This window comes from Narcine bancroftii, chromosome 7 (genome assembly GCF_036971445.1).
Source record: "Narcine bancroftii isolate sNarBan1 chromosome 7, sNarBan1.hap1, whole genome shotgun sequence".
Lineage (NCBI taxonomy): Eukaryota > Metazoa > Chordata > Chondrichthyes > Torpediniformes > Narcinidae > Narcine > Narcine bancroftii.
This window is the reverse complement of record NC_091475.1, coordinates 173631662-173649778: the sequence shown is the minus strand read 5'-3', so window position 1 is coordinate 173649778 and position 18117 is coordinate 173631662. Positions and strand designations below refer to the sequence as shown.

Sequence of the window (18117 nt, the reverse complement as noted above, 5' to 3'; positions counted from 1 at the left end):
AGCCCCCAACAATCTCTTTACTGTCTTTCCGCAATGTTCTGGGATGGTAGAGATGTAGCAATGTATTATATATTCTGCTCTATATCCTGCTGTATCCTTTGAAAATCCTTTATGTTGTTCACAACTCCAATCTTTATATCATCTGCAAATTGACAAATCCACCCATCTTTTTCATCCAAGCTCCATCCCTTATCCAGAAATCTATGACCAACTCTTCAAGCCTTATGTTGAGGAGGTGGTGGTTGTCCTTGTTACAAGTCTAACTCCCCTGACTTGTCATTGTTTGAGACGTCTATGATGATGGTGTCATCTGTAGCTGAGTCAGTTGTGGATTTAGTTGGAGAGGGCAAGGTCTCAAAGTTGAACATCTCTTTTCACATTTGGTTTTCCAGGTCTGACCCTTTTGTACATACCTTTGTACTCTCTTCTTAGCCCCATTTGGTCAGCTTCCTCAATCCATCAATCCATCATTCCTTGAATATTTTTTTTTTAAATAGAATCTACTGCAAACACTTCTGTTTTTGGACCAAATGTGCAGATAATTCATTCCTCCCCTACACACAATTTGGAGAAAGGGTCATGCATAATCTGGTAAAGGGTTTATACAGGAATTAGTTAAGCTGAGTTTTTGGAAGAGGAAATATATTTCCATTGTGTATGTAAGGGAAAGTTGAATATTAATAAAAGCAGAAAGAAGCCACTTAACCCTTTGTACCTTTTTCACTAAATGATGAGGTAAAAGATATGGGATGATGGACTCTAATTTACTTTGCTGTAGTATCCTGACAATCTTGGATTCTGTTAAGACAACAATTTGCAGATCTCTCTCTCTCTTGAATATACACAATCACTGAGCATTCACCCTCTCATTGGTGAATAATTCTGATGAATCACTAACTTCGAAAAGAAGAATTTTTTTCTTGTCCCTGTCCTGAATAGTTTAGAGTTCTAGTAATCCCATGCAGAGGGAATTTTCCTTGCATCAACTTTGTCAAACACTCTGAAATATTATCTGTTTCAATGAGCACGTCCTGACCTGAGTATTTGCAGCATTTTCTGGTTTTAGATATCCAGCATCAACAGTTTTTAAAAATTTTCCCTCCAAGGCAAGCCCTCTCTGTTATGTTCCATGTACGGTTCCCAAATTTGTTTAAATGATGTGACTTTATTTTTTAAATTACATGTTATTTTTTCCAATGGAAAATCTTCCCATTTCCATGTACTGTTGCTGTATTCTCAGGCTCTCTTCTGATTTCCAAGTTGACATTATACATTTTTTGCTACAGCTAAGGCTATCATAATAAATCTTTTATGCGCTTCATCCAGTTTGAGGCCTAATTCCTTACTTATATTACTTAGAAGAAAGATCTCTGGATTTTTTGGTATGTTGTTTTTTGTGATTTTATTTAATACCTGATTTAGATCTTCCCAAGACTTTTTCACTTTCTCACATGCCCAAATTGCATGTACTGTTCCCATTTCCTTCTTACAGTGAAAACATCTATCTGATAATGTTGGATCCCATTTTTTTAACTTTTGGGGCATGATATATAACCTGTGTAAGCAATTATACTGTATCATGCGTAACCTTGTGTTTATTATATTCTTCATAGTTCCAGAACATAACTTTTCCCATGTTTTTTTAAAATCTTTATATTTAAATCTTTTTCCCACTTTTGTTTGGGTTTATAGCTTATTTCATCATTTTCCTTCTCTTGCAGCTTGATGTACATATTCGTTATAAATCTTTTAATTATCGTTGTGTCTGTAATCACATATTCAAAGCTGCTTCCTTCTGGTAATTTCAGTCTGTTTCCCAATTCATCCTTTAAGTAGGCTTTCAGTTGATGGTACGCAAACATTGTACCCTGAGTTATTCCATATTTATACTTTATTTGTTCAAATGTTAATAAATTATTCCCAAAAAACAGTTTTCTATTCTTTTAATTCCTTTTCCCTCCCATTCTCTAAAGGAAAGGTTGTCTATTGTGAAAGGGATTAACTTATTTTGCATCAATAATAATGTTGGTATTTTGTAATTTGTTTTTTTCCTTTCTAAGTAAATCTTCTTCCATATATTGAGTAAATGATGCAATTCTGGTGAGCTTTTATATCGTACCAGCTTTTCATCCTACTTATAAAGTATATGTTCCGGTACCTTCTCCCCTATTTTATCCATCTCTATCTTAATCCAATCTGGTTTTCCCTTGTCTGATTAAAAATATGATAAATACCTTAATTGTGCTGCTTTATAATAATTTTTAAAGTTTGATAACTGCAAACCAGCTTGGTTGTACCTCTCTGTTAATTTATCTAATGATATCCTCGGTTTCCCCCCTTTCCATAAAAATTTCCTTATTATTCTCTCTAGTTCATTAAAGAATTTCTCTGTTAAGGGAATTGGTAACGATTGAAATAAGTATTGTATCCTTGGGAAGACATTCATTTTAATGCAATTTACCCTCCCTATCAAAGTTAGCGGTAATTCTTTCCAATGTTCTAAGACTTCCTGCAATTTCTTTATTAGTGGCTGATAATTTAATTTGTACAAGTGGCTTAAATTATTATCTAACCTAATATCTAGGTATCAGATTGCTTGTGCTTGCCATTTAAACAGCGATTCCTTTTTAAATTTTGTATTATCCACATTACTCATTGGCATCACTTCACTTTTATTTGCGTTGATATTCCTTCAATTTCTTATGTAGTTCTTTTATTGATATTTCTGGTTCTGTTAAGTATACTATGATGTCATCTGCAAATAAACTGATTTTATACTCCTCCTTTATTTTTATCCCTTTTATTTTATTTTCTGTTGTTATCAGTTCTGCCAATGGTTCTATTGCTAAAGTGAACGGTGAGGGAGACAATGAACATCCCTGCCGTTGACCGACTTAATTTAAATTGGTTTGATACATATCCATTTACTGTTACCTTCACCAATGGTCCATTATATAATGCTTTAATCCAATTAATATATTTTTCTGGTAGATTGAACCTCTGTAATAAATAATTCTATTCTACCCTGTCAAAGGCTTTTTTGACATCTAAAGCAACACCCACTGTTGGTTCTTATTTCCTTGAACTGCATGAATTAGATTAATAAATTTACAGACATTATCCGCTGTTCTTCTTTTCTTAATAAATCCAGATTGATCTTGTTTTACAATTTTTGGTACACAATCAGCCAATCTCTTTGCTAACAATTTTGTTGTTCTCTTATAATCTGAATTAAGTAGAGATATTGGTCAATATGATGCTGGTGTTAGTGGATCCTTCCCCATCTTTGGTATTACTGTAATTATTGCTGTCTTGCATGAATCTAGCAAGTTTTATGTTTCTTCTATCTGGTTTATTACTTCCAGGAGAGGAGGAATTAATAACTCTTTAAATGTTTTATACAATTCTATTGGGAATTCATCCTCTCCAGGCGTTTTATTGTTTGGCAGCTTTTTTAATATATCCTGTACTACTTCTATTTCAAATGGTTTTATCAGTTTGTTTTGTTCCTCTTCTTGCAATTTCGGCAGTTCAATTTTAGCTAAAAACTTCTATTTTAATCATCTTTCCCCTCGTTCTCAGTTTGGTACAATTGTTCATAAAATTCCTTAAAGTTCTCATTAATCTCCATTGGATTATTTGTAATTTGTTTGTCCTTTTTCCTTGATGCCAATACAGTTCTTTTAGCTTGTTCTGTTTTAAGTTGCCAGGCTAATATTTTGTGTGTTTTTTCTCCTCGTTCATAATACTTTTGCTTTATTTTCATTATGTCCTTCTCCACCTAATATGTTTATAATGTTTCATATTTTATTTTATTGTCCGCCAATTCTCTTCTTTTTGTTATATCATCCCTTGTGGCTAGTTCCTTTTCTGTACTTACTATCTCCCTTTCCAACTGTTCTAGTTCCCGATTGTAGTCTTTTTTCATCTTAGTTACATAACTTATTATCTGCCCTTTAATGAAAGCTTTCATTGCACCCCATAATATAAATTTGTCTTTCACTGATTCCGTATTTATTTCAAAGTACATTTTAATTTGGCGTTCAATAAACTCTCTAAATTCCTGCCTTTTAAGTAGCATGGAGTTTAACCTCCATCTATATGTTCTTGGTGGGATGTCCTCCAAGGGTGAATGATCAGATAGCAATCTAGCTTTATATTCAGTTTTCCTAACTCTCCCTTGCATATGGGCCGACAACAAAAACATATCAATCCTTGAGTATGTTTTATGCCTACTCAAATGATATGAATATTCCTTCTCCCTTGGGTGCTGCCTCCTCCATATATCCATAAGTTTCATTTCCTGCATTATTTAACCATAAATTTGGCCACTTTATTCTTTTTGCTAGTCTTTTGTCCAGTTTTATCCAACATTGGATCCAAATTAAAGTTAAAATCCCCTCCTATCAATATATTTCCTTGCGTATCTACAATCTTCAAAAAAAATCTTGCATAAACTTTTGATCCTCTTCATTAGGTGCATATATATAGAGCAAATTCCAAAATTCTGAATATATCTGACACTCTATAATTTCATACCTCCCTTCTGGATCTATTATTTCCTCCTCTATTTTGATTGGTACATTTTTATTAATTAATATAGCTACACCTCTAGCTTTTGAATTATATGATGCTGCCGCTACGTGCCCTATCCAGTCTCTCCTTAATTTATTATGTTCCATTTCAGTTAGATGCGTTTCCTGCACAAATGCTATATCTATTTTTCTTTTTTCAGTAAATTTAATAGCCTCTTCTGTTTAATTTGGTTATGTATTCCATTAATAATTATATCATATAATTCAACATGGCCATCTCTACCCTGTTTACACCTCATTTCCGTTCCTCACCACCACTATCCCCCTTTTCACCATTTTCATCTCTCAGTTTTCCCTTTTTAAATTCAATGTATGACAACACATTTAAAACATAAAATACTTCAACAACTCCCACATCCAATATTCCCTTAGCCCCAAATGTCCCCCCTCCCCCCTCTGAGTTGCCCTTTATCCCTTGCCAGGCAACCACAACTTCCCTCTCCATTCGGATTGCGAACCCATTCACAAGCGTCAACTGATTTCACAGTGACAGTTATTCTCTCCCACCCAACCCCCCCCCCCAGAAAACACTTTTTTTTACACATGCTTTCCCTTTTTTTCCCCTTACTTCCTTCCCTTCTCTTTTCCCTCTTTAGTTCTTTATATATACATTGTTTTTACATCTTTATATATACTTTATCGCCGTTCTTCATTCTTGTTACATCTCTTCTTCTGTCCTGCAAACTGTTCTGGGTAAACTTGTACCTCTCACTTTGTTTGTTTTAGATTGGTCACAGTGTTCGAGCTACCAAAAGAAAATAGACACACACACACCGAGAGCAGTTCAGTTTATACAAGTCTTTATTACTAAATCTAAAGCTGAATTCACACTACAATATGCAAGCCCTTCTCAATTATACTTATCAACACCTGGACTGGTCCCAACTGCCGAAGCGAGGCAACGACTGCACACTTGTAGTAGGTTGTCAGGGTGCCGGTAGCAGCTTCTCCACTTCTCTCGACCGGGACGTTAGCTGAGAGATGTTGCCACCTCTTGGAGAGTCTCAAACTTCAGCAGTGGGAGCATGGCTTATATTACCCAAAATCTTCTCTTTGAACAAATGATTTAATTATCTTCAAGGTCTCCTGACAGTCTGCGACCAACAAAAGACAACTGCATCCCTGGGCCCCATGGTGGAATTTAGATTATGTCTACTGATGCAACTGCATCCCTTCTTGCATAAGCTGGTCTAAATCCTCCATTACACAAACGTTCTGCAAATTCTCGTGCTTCCTCCGGATCCGAGAACAGTCTGTTATGTTCCCCAGGGATAAATATTTTAAGCACAGCTGCATGTCTTAACATAAATTTATAACCTTTTTTCCATAGGATCAATTTTGATGTATTAAACTCCTTTCTCTTCTTTGAGTTCAAAACTTATGTCTGGGTAAAAAAAATATTTTGCATAAACAATGGTTTATTGTCTTCTCTAATTTTATTCCTTTCCCGCTCCAGTATATTTTCTCTTGTATATCTCAAAATTTTACTAAGATGGATCTTGGTTTTTGATGTGTATATGGTTTTGGAGTTATTGTTCTGTGTGCCCTTTCTATTTCCCTTCCTTCCTGTATTTCTGTCATTCCCAGGACCTTTGGGATCCATTCTTTTATAAATTCCTTCATATCTGTGCCTTCTTCATCTTCCTTTAGGCCCACTATTTTTATGTTGTTTCACCTACTATAATTTTCCAACATATCAGTTTTCTGAGCGAACAATTCTTGTGACTCTAACTTTTTTTATCACTTTCTTCCAATTTTCTTCTTAAGTCATTCACTTCCATTTCTACAGCCGTTTCTCGTTCTTCCACATTTTCTATTCCTTTCCCTATTTCTGTCATGACCAGCTCTATTCTATTCACTTTTTCTTCTGTACTTTTCATTTTTCTTTTCATTTAACTAAATTCTAATGTCAACCATTCTTTTAATACTCTCATTTGTTCTTGGAAAAAAAACTTTATCTATATTCTGTCCATCTGTTTTACCTTCTATTTCTCTGTGCAGATCTTGGTCTCCTTCTTCCTCTTCTGTGTCTGCACCTGTGTTTGTCTCTTCTTCTCTTCCTTGTATCTGTGTCTCTTCTGACTTTCCTAATGAGTAGCTTGTCTCACTTTGCTGGGCTTCTTCTTGCTTGGCTTCTTGCTGTTGGTCCTCTTCTTCTGGGCTACTCATCTGTTGGGCCTCCTGCTGCTGGTCTTCTTTCCTTTCACTCCCTTTCCTGTCGCTTTCCTCTTCCAGCTGAGAGCCCTGGTGTTGGGCATCCCTCAGCTGGTCGCGTTGTGTTTGCCTGCTCCTCAGCTGATCTCTTTCCCCCCCCCCTCCCGTTGGTGTTCTCCTTCTCCTTAGTAAGCGCACCGCACGCAACTCCTCGCGCATGTGCAGTTGTGCACTTTTGTTTGGCTCAAAGAGCCATTTTGCATTCCAGCGGTCAGGGGGGTCGCGACTCTGTGGGGTCGTCACCAACCTCGGAGAATGGGCTCTCTTCTCCATGACGGCTCCCTGTTTCTTCATGCAAGTTAGGCCTTCTCCTTTCTCTTCCGGCGTCTTTTTTTCCCATTGTTTTTACTTTTTTCTTCTTGGGTGCCATTTTCTTTTCTCTACAACTTTATCTTTTATTTGTTATGTTTTGTATTTCTTGAACTTTGTATTTTCTTCACTTTATTTCTTATTTTCTGGAGAGGGCTGGTATTCCCCTACCAGCCACTACTCCACCACGTGACTCCTCCCTGAAGATGTCTCCTCTTCAAGGGAGAATTTAAAATTAGCAGATATAATTTCAAATAAGAGTCATTTATTCAATTCTGAGAAAAAGCGTGATGAATCTTTGGAATTCTGTACCCCAAGTAGCTTGGCGGCTGGAGATATTTGAAATCAAATTTAACAGATTTTGAACAATGGGAAAATTTATTTTGGAAATTGGCCAAGAATGCAGTGTTGAGATCAGGATTAAATGGTGGAGCACACTCAAGGAACCTTGTACTAATTTTTTTTTTGTCATTTGTCTAACCTTGTATAATTTTAACTCCAGGAATGGCATATCACTAACAGGGAAGTGTTAAATATTTGTTCATATTAAAATAGCTTTTTTTTCATCTCTTTCAGTTGTTTATCTTGTAGTGTTCCATCTATCTTTTATCATGTTTGTGTGGTCCTACTGGAAGACTATATTTACATCACCAGCCAGACCATCAAAAGAGGTGAGTGTTCCATTGGCAGAAGAGGATATTTGAAGAGTTCAAAGTGAATTTCATTTTAAAGTTATAAAAATGCTAATATTTAGGAAGTTAAATGAATTTGTTTTACCAATTTCTTTGGAACACAAAACTGAGTTGAAGTCAGCAGAAATTTCAACAACCTCATCAAAATGTCAGACTTTGATCAGATTCCAGCTCTCAATTGTTATGTCTGTTGTATCTGAAATGCAACAAGTTTTCAGAAGGTATGTTCCCCTCCCAAATTCTTCCCCTTCTTCCTAGTCGCATCTGTTCCTTAACTTTTGCCTAACAGTTCTCATTCTATCACCATTATCACCTTTTCTTCTCAGGTTACAACTCTGGCAGACTCGATATCCACTTATCACCCCCTACCCCCCCCCCCCCCCCCACCCTTTATGACTGAACTTCCTCCACCTGATCCCTTTCTCTTGTCTCTCCCTTTTTATGCCAGCTGCCATTCAACTGCCTATGTCGGTCAGTAGATGTTTACTTTCTTTCTAGAGGTGATGAGTATTCAAAAGTGGTAAATCTTGTAAGAGAGTTCAACCTTGTAGAAAAATGGTCCAGCCTTTCTCCTCCTCTTACTATTTACCCCTAATTAATTAATTATAGTTAATAAGTTTTGAAGATCAAATTTTAAATATCAAAAATTGACAAACTGATGACATTGCTTTACCCTTTGCCTTGTAAATCCAACAGAACAGATAATGTAGTGGTAAGCACAACACTGTAACAGCACAGGGGTTTGAATCCCGCACTCATCAAGGAGTTAATGATTTCTCCGTGTCTGAGTTCCCTCCAGGGGTGTAGGTTAATTGACTCTAATTAGGTGGCATGGGCTCATAGGCCATAAGGGCCTGATACCATGTTCTAAGTCCAAATTAAAATTTAAAAAACTTCCAATTTTAAATAGAAGTTGTATTACCCAATTATTTTAAAACTGCAAATAATGCTAATAATTTTAGGAAGAGCACCAATAAAACACAGGTACAACTGAAAAGCTTAAATTATGATCCAAGTTGTATTCTTCGTTTGGGCAGAACAAATGTAATTAAGATAATGTAATGTAACAGCGGCCTGGTTAGCGGTTAGCTCAACAAGCACCAGCAACCCGAGTCCCGGGTTTGAATCTGCCAGCGTCTGTGTGAGTTTCCCCAGGTGCTATGGTTTCCTTGCATTTGGGTGTAACTGTGTGGCATGGGTTTAAATAGCCAGAATTGGCTTCTACTGTGCTATAAATAAATTTAAATATTATTTAATCTCTATTTAAAGAAGCTTTTTTAATATTTTCACATCAAAATGTTCTTCAGGTCGGTTTAATTAGATGGGTAGTTCCCAAGGTTAATATTTTATTTGTTCTTCCAGTCATGCTCTGATCATGCTGTTGGGGATCAGCAAAGAAGAGCAATTAAAAGATCAACGTCTTAGTCTTTGTATCTTTCAGTTTCTGGCACCTTACTGTGAGGGAAACTGAGGTCACAGAGATTCTTGTCAGAATTTGAGGACCGGAACGCAGGAAATTGTCCCGTGATAATTAGATAAATCTTTTGGTGGCAGGCATGAGTGTAAGCATTATTTGTTTTATTTGATAGCCAGTAAAACCGATGACTGAGATCCTAGAGGAGACCACTAATCTGAGATGAGATACAGTAGTTGAAAGAAATAACATTCTGAAATATCACAATACTGGACTAGAGTGATGGGCTTTTCCTTTTTTCCTTGGGTTCTGGAGCCCCTGACTTAGTGACATTGGCTCCAACCATTCATCCAACCCTACTTCCCTCCCATGCAGTTTGGATTTTAGTTCCATTTACCCTCCATCCTTACTCATGTCCCGCAGGTTCTTATCCAGTCCACTCTGGTGAACTGCCAGATCTTGATTCCTACGTCAGAAATGTTAGATGTGTAATCGTAAATTTGAAAATGATCACAGGGATAGTGATCCATCCATGACTCACAGGAGAAGGGAAATTGCATTAAAAATTAAGAAAGAGACTAATAAAGTTGGCAGAAATATCAATAGGCCTGTAGATTAAGATTAATCGGCGTATACTCAACTTGGGTCAAAGGGTCTGTTTCCATGCTATATGATTCTAATTGTGGGAATCAATTCTCTTTATAAAGCTATTGCCCATCAGCACCTGCCTCATCACTTTTCACAGCCTATCTCGCCTTTACGCTCTACAATCCTGATGCAGGGTCTTGACCTGAAACCTGACTATCCTTTTGCCTCCAGATGCTGTTTGATTCTGAGTGTTCCTCCAGCAGTTTGTTTTTTGCTCCAGACGCCAGCATCTGCAGTGTCTTGTGTCTCCAAAGATCTTTCTCTGGAAGGGATTCTACAGTGATCACTGCTTGGCCCAAGCAATTTGAAATCTGGTTATTTGGCTGATGGGCTGAAAGATCTTATTTTCCAGGTTTGTTGATGATGCATAACCAAGTGAGTTTGTGCATAAGGCAAGTTGGTAAAGAGACATTAACAAGATATGGAATAGCTGAGTGATTAAGCAAGAGCATGGCAGGTGCAATATAATGGAGGAAAATGTGAAGTTAGTTTCTTTGGTACACAAAACAAATAATTTTTTTTTCAAATACTTAAATGTGAGATTAAGTACTGTTGATGTTCAAAGGGACCTCAGTATCTCATGTAGAAACCTCAATAAGCCAACATGCAAATGCAGCAAGGAATCAGACAAATGTTATATTGACCTTCATTAGGAGAGAATTTGAATACAGGAGTCAAGTTGTCTTCCTGCAATTATTTAAGGCCATAATGATGCCATACCTGAAGTATTGTGTGTATTTTAGGTATCCTTACCAAAAGAATTCATTTGCCCAAGAGGGATTGCAGGAAAGATTCATCAGACTGATTCCTGGGATAGTGGTTTTTACAAACGAGGAGAGATTGAGCAGAAGAAGCACACATTCTTCAGAGTTTAGAAGAATGGGAAGAAAATTTAGAAAAACACAAAAATGATCAGATGGAAGAAGAATCTGGAACATTATCACAGTCTCAGAATTGTGGGGGGTGGTGTCATCATTTTGGACTGAGATGAGAAATTGCTTCATCCAGAAAGATAATGAGTCTTTGGAATTCTTTACATCTTGGTAATATGGAAACTCTGTTATTCAGAACGTAGATTTAAAAATTCTGCACATTAGGGAAAACCAGACATATGTGGTGATAATGCTGGAAAATGTCATTGAGGTAGAAGATCAGCCAAGCCTTAATGAATGACCTTCTCCTAGACCTTATACTAATGCCAATAGTTTATGCTTTTTGTATGACATAAATAACAAATTTTAAACAAATATATTTTAAGTTGCATAATTCCATGTAATATTGCATACATTTAGTTTAACTTGTTGGTTTTTATTTTTACTGCTTTCACTCTATTTAACTTTCACATCTCCTGAAGGAACAGATAGAAAGGGAGCCTGTTTCTGGCACTCTGCAACTATCTGCATAAAACTGGTTTATTGTAGCTCATAATATCACTTTCTTCCTTTATTCTCATTTTTGTGTGAAAATCCATCAGCTCTTCACTGAGTTAACAATACTTGTTAAGCCCTTATGCTTGATTGAAATCGAGGTTAAATTGGAACTTCTCATCTTTCTGGAGCATGTGTTGAAATAGCCAATAAATGTTACTATTCCAACACTAATTTGTTGGTATCGCCATTATTACTTTTAATAAAAATTGAATATAAATTTAAATATGGATTGAAGAAAAGTTGAAGTGTCCTCACATTCATTTTGTTACAGTTAATATTCATGTTCTTCATTGCATTTGTGTTCCTTCTACTGCATCCTTATTTGGACTTCAAATAACTTAAATAAAAGAAATTTTGATCCAAACCTGAAAGTACAGGTACACGATCCTTTATCCAGACATCTAAAATCCGGAAGGCTCCAAAATCCGGCAAGTAGGGAGAGAGGCGGCCATGGGACCAGTGCTTGGGGGAAGCAGCAATTGGGGGGAGGCAGCCGGGCGACTGGAAGGGGGTGGGGGTGGATACGGCAGCACAATTCGAGTGGGCTTTCCAAAATCCAGAAGTATCAGAAATTCGGAACATTCTGTCCACCAAGGGTTCCGGATAAAGGATTGTGCACCTGTAATAAAAATATAGTTATTTTTATGTTTGGTAAAATGCAGTTGGTTGGATATAGCATAGTTTCAAATTCTGCAGATGTAACAAAATTTAAGACGTGTTAAACTATGAAGGTGATAGTAAAACCTGGTTATCCACTACCCAATTGTTTAACATTTGACTATCCTTGTTTTTTTTTTTAATTTTATTTTCTAGCTCTCCGTGTGGTTTTCCCTTCAACTCAACAGGGGTTCCTTTTAAACTTGCTTGTGCTCCTTTTAGACATGCTGGAGCACAGTTTCCTATAGTCTTTTTAAACTTTACCGTTAACTGACAAAAATGATTATTTCACTCTGAAATGTATTAAAAGTGAAGTAAACGTGGATTCGGGTATTTACCAGAGTAAAATCCACTAGTCAAGAAAATTGATTATCCAGCATAACCAACAAACTCTAAAGGGTGCAAAATTATATGGATTTTATTGTAGTAGAATTCAAGGAGGGAGAGGCAGTCTGGTTGAAAGGATAAATAAAGATGAAAGGATAGTGCAATATTTTGGTGCGAAGAATCTGAAGAAGTAATGTATATTTGAGGGCATTGTGTTGAAAGGGATACAAAAACCGATCTGGAGGTATATATGTGTTAATGAGGTAAACAATTGTGGTGAAATTCAGAATTGAATGCAATAGCATTCTATTTTCCACTTGCAGTTCAGCTTGATAAAATCTGATAAAGAACAATATGATCGGGACGAAAGACCAGAAACACAGCAAGAAATTCTCAGAAAAGCTGCTAAAGACTTGCCTGTTTACACCAGAGCTGCAAATGGAGGTATACTGACACTTAAGTTACATTAAAAAATTAATTGGGTGAGTGATGAAATAGATTTAAAATAATAATTGTTGGAAGAATACTTCCTAAATCAGGCACAACATTATTTTAACTTTATTTTTATCTTTGCTAGGATATTCATTGATATTGCATTTCAATTAGTTATTTTTCCTATTTTGTGCATTAAACTATTTGTCTCCTGAACTACCTCAGCCAATCTCAAATGATGGGTTATTACTCCTCCATAGTGAACATCACTTTAGCTTTAGCAGATGGATTGATCAATTGAGGCTAGCAGATTGTGTCCATGTAAAGGTGTATAGTATAGGGAAGTGCCCAACTTTATCTTGTCATAGAAAAATCTGCTGTAAAAGTATTGTTAATTAGAACATAGAACAATGCGGCACAGGAACAGGCTCTTCAGCTCACATGTCTATGTGAAACATGATATTCAAATCAAACTAAAACTCTGCTGCTTGTACAGATAGATTCCCTGCATATTCGTGTCTATCTAAAAGCCTCTTAAATGCAACTATTGTATCTGCTTCCACCTCTACTGGTAGGCTGTTCCAGGTGTATTTAAAAAAAAAATTAGCCCAACACATCTCTTTTAAGCACTCTTCCCCCTCACCTTAAATACATGTCCTTCAAAATGTGATGTTTTTGCCCTGGGAAAGATATTCTGACTGTCCACCCTTTCAATGTCTCATGACTTTATACTCCTCCACTAGGTCACCCCTCAGCCTCCTATATTACAGAGAAAATGATCAGTTTGTCCAATCCCCATAATTTTTACCCTCTAAGCTAAGCAATATTCTGATAAATCTCTTCTGTCCCCTTTCCAAAGTCTCCATAATTCTTCCTGTAAAGGGGCAAGCAAAAGGCCACACAGAACCAAAGTTTTTTTTATATGACCTTTTCAATGCCTCACCATTGAAGTGAAGCATGCCATGATGCTTGTTGGTGTGTGGGTCTTGCAAGATTCTTGTGAAAACAATTTTCATCTTCACAGTGTAGGCATCTTTGGATTTAGTGCGGCATTCACAGTTGGATACAACAACTGTACAGAAAAACATTGGATATTGCCTGTGACCAGTGGTGTTCCACAAGGATCCGTGCTGGGATACCTTCTGTTTGAAACATACCTTGTGTGAATGATTTGGTTATAGATGTAAGAAACTTAATCATAAGTTCACAGGTAAAGCAGATTGGTGGAGTTATTGATAGTGAGGAGTGTAATTTCAAGTCACCAGGTAATAAATGATGTGTTCATGAAACAGATTGAGAAATGGCAGAAAGATTAATCCAAATAAGTAAGAGGTGATGCTGTTTAGGAAAACCATTGAGTCTAGGACATATGCTATGAATAATAGGGTCCTTGGGATTATTGTACATCCAATCATCCTTGGTGGTAGCCATCTGAATAAGAAGGCATTTGGGATACCAGACTTCATTTGTGAGTGACATTGAAGATAAGCACAGGGATGTAATGCTCCAAATTGTTAAAACTGTTCAGACATCAGGTGGAGTGTTGTGTGCTGGTCTGCTCACCACACTATTGGAAACATAATAGCCCTGGAGAGAGTAGAGAGGAGATTCCCAATGATGTTGCCTGAAATGAAGTCCATCAGATATGAGGGGAGGCTAGGTATTTCCACTGAAGCAGAATATTTGAGGTATATTACATTGAAGGGTATAGATGGAATATACATAATTTATATTTTACCCAGAGAACCTGGAATACACTGCCCAAGAGAGTGATGGAAGCATGTTTGCTGACAGCATTTAATTGATGTCCAGATAAACCCTTCAATTGGCTATCTCTAGAAGGCTACAAGCTAAGTGCTGAAAGATGGGATTAATGCTGAAATGGGCTCACTGTTTGGACTGGATGACCAAGGACAGATCTTGTATTTAGTGACTGCAAGAAGTTGTGCCATTCTATGATTTATGACTCAGAATGTTCTTTGCTTTGAAGTCAACAAGCTCAGAAGCCACCAATAAACAAAAGGAAAAATATAATAGGAGGTGCCCGGCCATCAGAAAATTGGGACATTTTGAAATTCACCATAAAATGACTTTTCACAAGGAAATCTACATGGTGAACACTAAAAGTAGCAGACCCCCAGGAGTAAAACTGTATCCAGTCCAGAATAACATAGACAAGCAGTTAATTAACAAAAGGAGTTGATGACTCTCTCATGGATTCCAGAATATTGGTGTCAGAGATTAGCTTGATCTTATCCAGAAGTGCCCAATTGATGGTCATATTCTTAGTTATTTAAGATTCAAGATTATTTATTGTCATGTAATAATACAAAATGTGATATTACATGAAATTCCATTTAGTCTACCACTATCAGCAGAAAATGCCCAGCATCCCTTGCAGTCAGAGAAAGAGAAGCAAAAGAGAGTCTTCCCCAAAGTCACTGAGTCTATGGATTCACCTCTAGTGCTCCTGCAGCCGTAGATATCTTTATAGTCCACATGACATTATGAAACATCATTAGATCCTGGCAATATCTTAACTCTGGTGCTGAAGATCTGGAATCTAATTTTTAATCTGGAGAGTCTTAACTCCTAGCAACATAAGAAAGATGACCAGGAGAAGGCCATATTGGGTTCTTGAGCAAGGATTACTATTAAATAAGATCATAGTTGACGTGATTGTGATTTTATAGTTGGTTCCTATGATCTTTGGTTTTACATTGGTCTAAAAATATTTTTGTTTTAGCCTTAAATATACATGAATTTGGCCTCCAGAGATTTTTGGGTAGAGAATCCTTTAACTTGCATCTACTCAGTATCTATCCTGTCAAGCCTTCTCAGGATCATTTGGGCTGGAAATAATTGCAGTTACCTCCATAACAGTTGGCACTTTTATAGGCTTTTTATCATAAGACAAACAGAGGTTAATTGTGGCAGTTTTGCTGTTTTTGATTCTTTCCTGAACTGCCTGAAAATAAAATATTTAATATATATAATATATTTTCCTTAAATACATGCAGAAACGTGTTTAACCTGGAATATTAATTTGGATTCTCTCCTAACAGATACTGCCTGATGCCTTGAGAACTTTCAACAATTTCTCTTTTTATTATTGTAGTATGCCAGATGTTGTCTTGCAAACTCCTCTTTATTACCCTGAAGAATGAAGAAAAATATTTATTCAAAGTCTATTTTCTTATTTTCCATTATTAATTCACCAGTGTCAACCTCTGAAGGACCAATATTTATCTTTCAGTGTATGTTTTCTGCATTCTCTCATTAATCTTATGTCCAGAATTGAATGCAATTCTTATCTATGGCCCAACTGATAATTTAACCTCACTCCTTTTGAAACCTGTGCTTCTATGAAGTCTAGAACTCTCAACATGCCATGCCTCATTGGAAGCAGATGCTTTAATCTTGAAAACTTTTTTCTATGTTGTCTCAACTTTTTCTTTCTGCCAAGGTGTTGCTTAATACTTTAGATTAAATTTGATTTGCAATCCCTCCACCCATTCTGTTGTTCTGTCTTTGTGTCTTTGCTTTTCTTGCAGTCTACTAGTACTCTTACAACCAGCTCTAGCTTTCCACTCCCCTTCAAAATACTTAAATGGGGTATCTGCCCAAATTTCCTGAAACTTGTCCTTGAATATTATTTATCTTTCCATTTTGACATAATGGTATTAGCCTAGCAAAATTACAAAGCTTTTCTATTATTAAGGTCATTCTACAAACTTCATTCCTCAATTTCCTTACATTTATTTGGAATAGGCAACAATATCATCCTGCTTAAATGTTTTTCTTCCACTGGTTAGCTAAACCAGTAGTTTTCAAATGTTTTCTTTCCACTCGCATACCACCTTAAGTAATCCCTATGCCATAGGTGCTCTGTCATTAAAAAGGATTGCTTAAAGTGGTATGTGAGCTGAAATAAAGTTTGAAACCATTGAGCTAAACCAAGTGAAGAATAGCCCATAGAGATGGCTACTGTGAAAGAGATGCATACCATAATTAAGTGAGAACTTGTCTGAAATAAAAGGAAATATAAAAATAAGAAAAATAAATACCAACTTTTTTTTCCAAGATTAAATTAATTCCATGAAGTCTCAATCATGGTAGCTGAGAACAAATGATGACAACTGTTAGGATAGCTATAATTATTGCCATGAGGGTTTAACAGTTCTTAAAATAAGAGCTTTAATGATAAAATAAAGTACGTATCTTGTTGGATATGTTATTCATCACATTGGTGACCAGACTACTTGGTAAAGTGATTTGAAAAATAATTGATAACAGCAAAACCACACTCTAGCTTTATTTGCTTTCAAAGCTGTGAAGTCCTGTGAATGTTCAGACATTCAAAGCATACTGAAGCATTTATTAATTATTAAAATTGTTAATAATTCATGTCCATTTCAATGTTAACCAATAAGAAATAATGGAAACTTTTCTTAATGTATTAGATTAGCTTTTACCAACCCAACTCACTAACCGCTGTTACTGGGCATGGTATTCCAATGGCAGGTCTGATTGTAGGTCCAATGGATATATTTCCCAGCAAAAACGGGGACTTACAGAATGAAATCTCTGGCATCTCCTGCTAAATTTGTCCCAGAATATATATAAACAGAAATAATTTAGATCAAAGCTAGGAGGGAAAAAAAGTTAGGAGTTCCAAAGTTCTTGAATGTTTGCAGAACTCAATGGTGCTGTGATGTTAATGTTTGTTCATCTCATTTGCTATTATGCAGCCTTGCCAAATTTGATTAAATTTCTATTCCTTGCATAATCTGTTCTGTAATAACTTGCATTATGCTATTTAATTATATTGCTCACTTGCCTTTAATTCAGTAAAATTTACTGTTTAAAAATCCTGAATTAAAAATCTTACAGTTCATCTTTATAAATCTGAGTTCTTGACTCCAATTTAATTGCTTATTACAATTTTCTGTAGTTGAACTAGAATGCTCTCACTGACTGTTGTATCCAAATGAATTTCTAATCTCATTATATCTATTACAATACCAAAGGCTTTGGTTTTTGTAAACTTGACCAACTCCTCCCTAGTCTTTTTGAAATTTTCATTTATCTCCAAATCATCTCCAGACTTGACTGTTCAATTCCTGACCTGCCAATGCCCTAATCTTTATTCAGTATAAATTTCTCTGTTAGAGTGGCAGCTATGGTAAACGACTAGTCACGATTTTACAACAGTTAGGCAGCTTCTTTGTGGTTTGTATGAGAAATAAAATTGTCATAGAAACTTTAATAAGTGCGTTGGAAGTTTAAGGTGCATTTACTAATAGATATAGAGAAAGATTGTAAACATTAGCCAACCAATTACTTGGAAGGCATTTCCATCTCTGTAGCATCTAAGCTTTTTTAAATGTTTTGTTTAG

At 36.1% G+C, this 18117-nt stretch overlaps 1 protein-coding gene across 11 annotated transcripts in view; it reads left to right on the top strand.

Moving 5' to 3' along the window:
- Positions 1-18117, top strand: part of zdhhc20b (zinc finger DHHC-type palmitoyltransferase 20b) — a 93735-nt gene that overhangs the window by 26141 nt on the left and 49477 nt on the right. For all 11 annotated transcript variants that reach the window (XM_069891387.1, XM_069891385.1, XM_069891383.1 and 8 more), the window contains 2 exons: positions 7695-7789; positions 12610-12730. In XM_069891387.1, the coding sequence (XP_069747488.1) occupies positions 7730-7789; positions 12610-12730 (181 nt within the window). In that variant the 5' untranslated portion in view covers positions 7695-7729. The remainder of the gene's footprint in view (positions 1-7694; positions 7790-12609; positions 12731-18117) is intronic.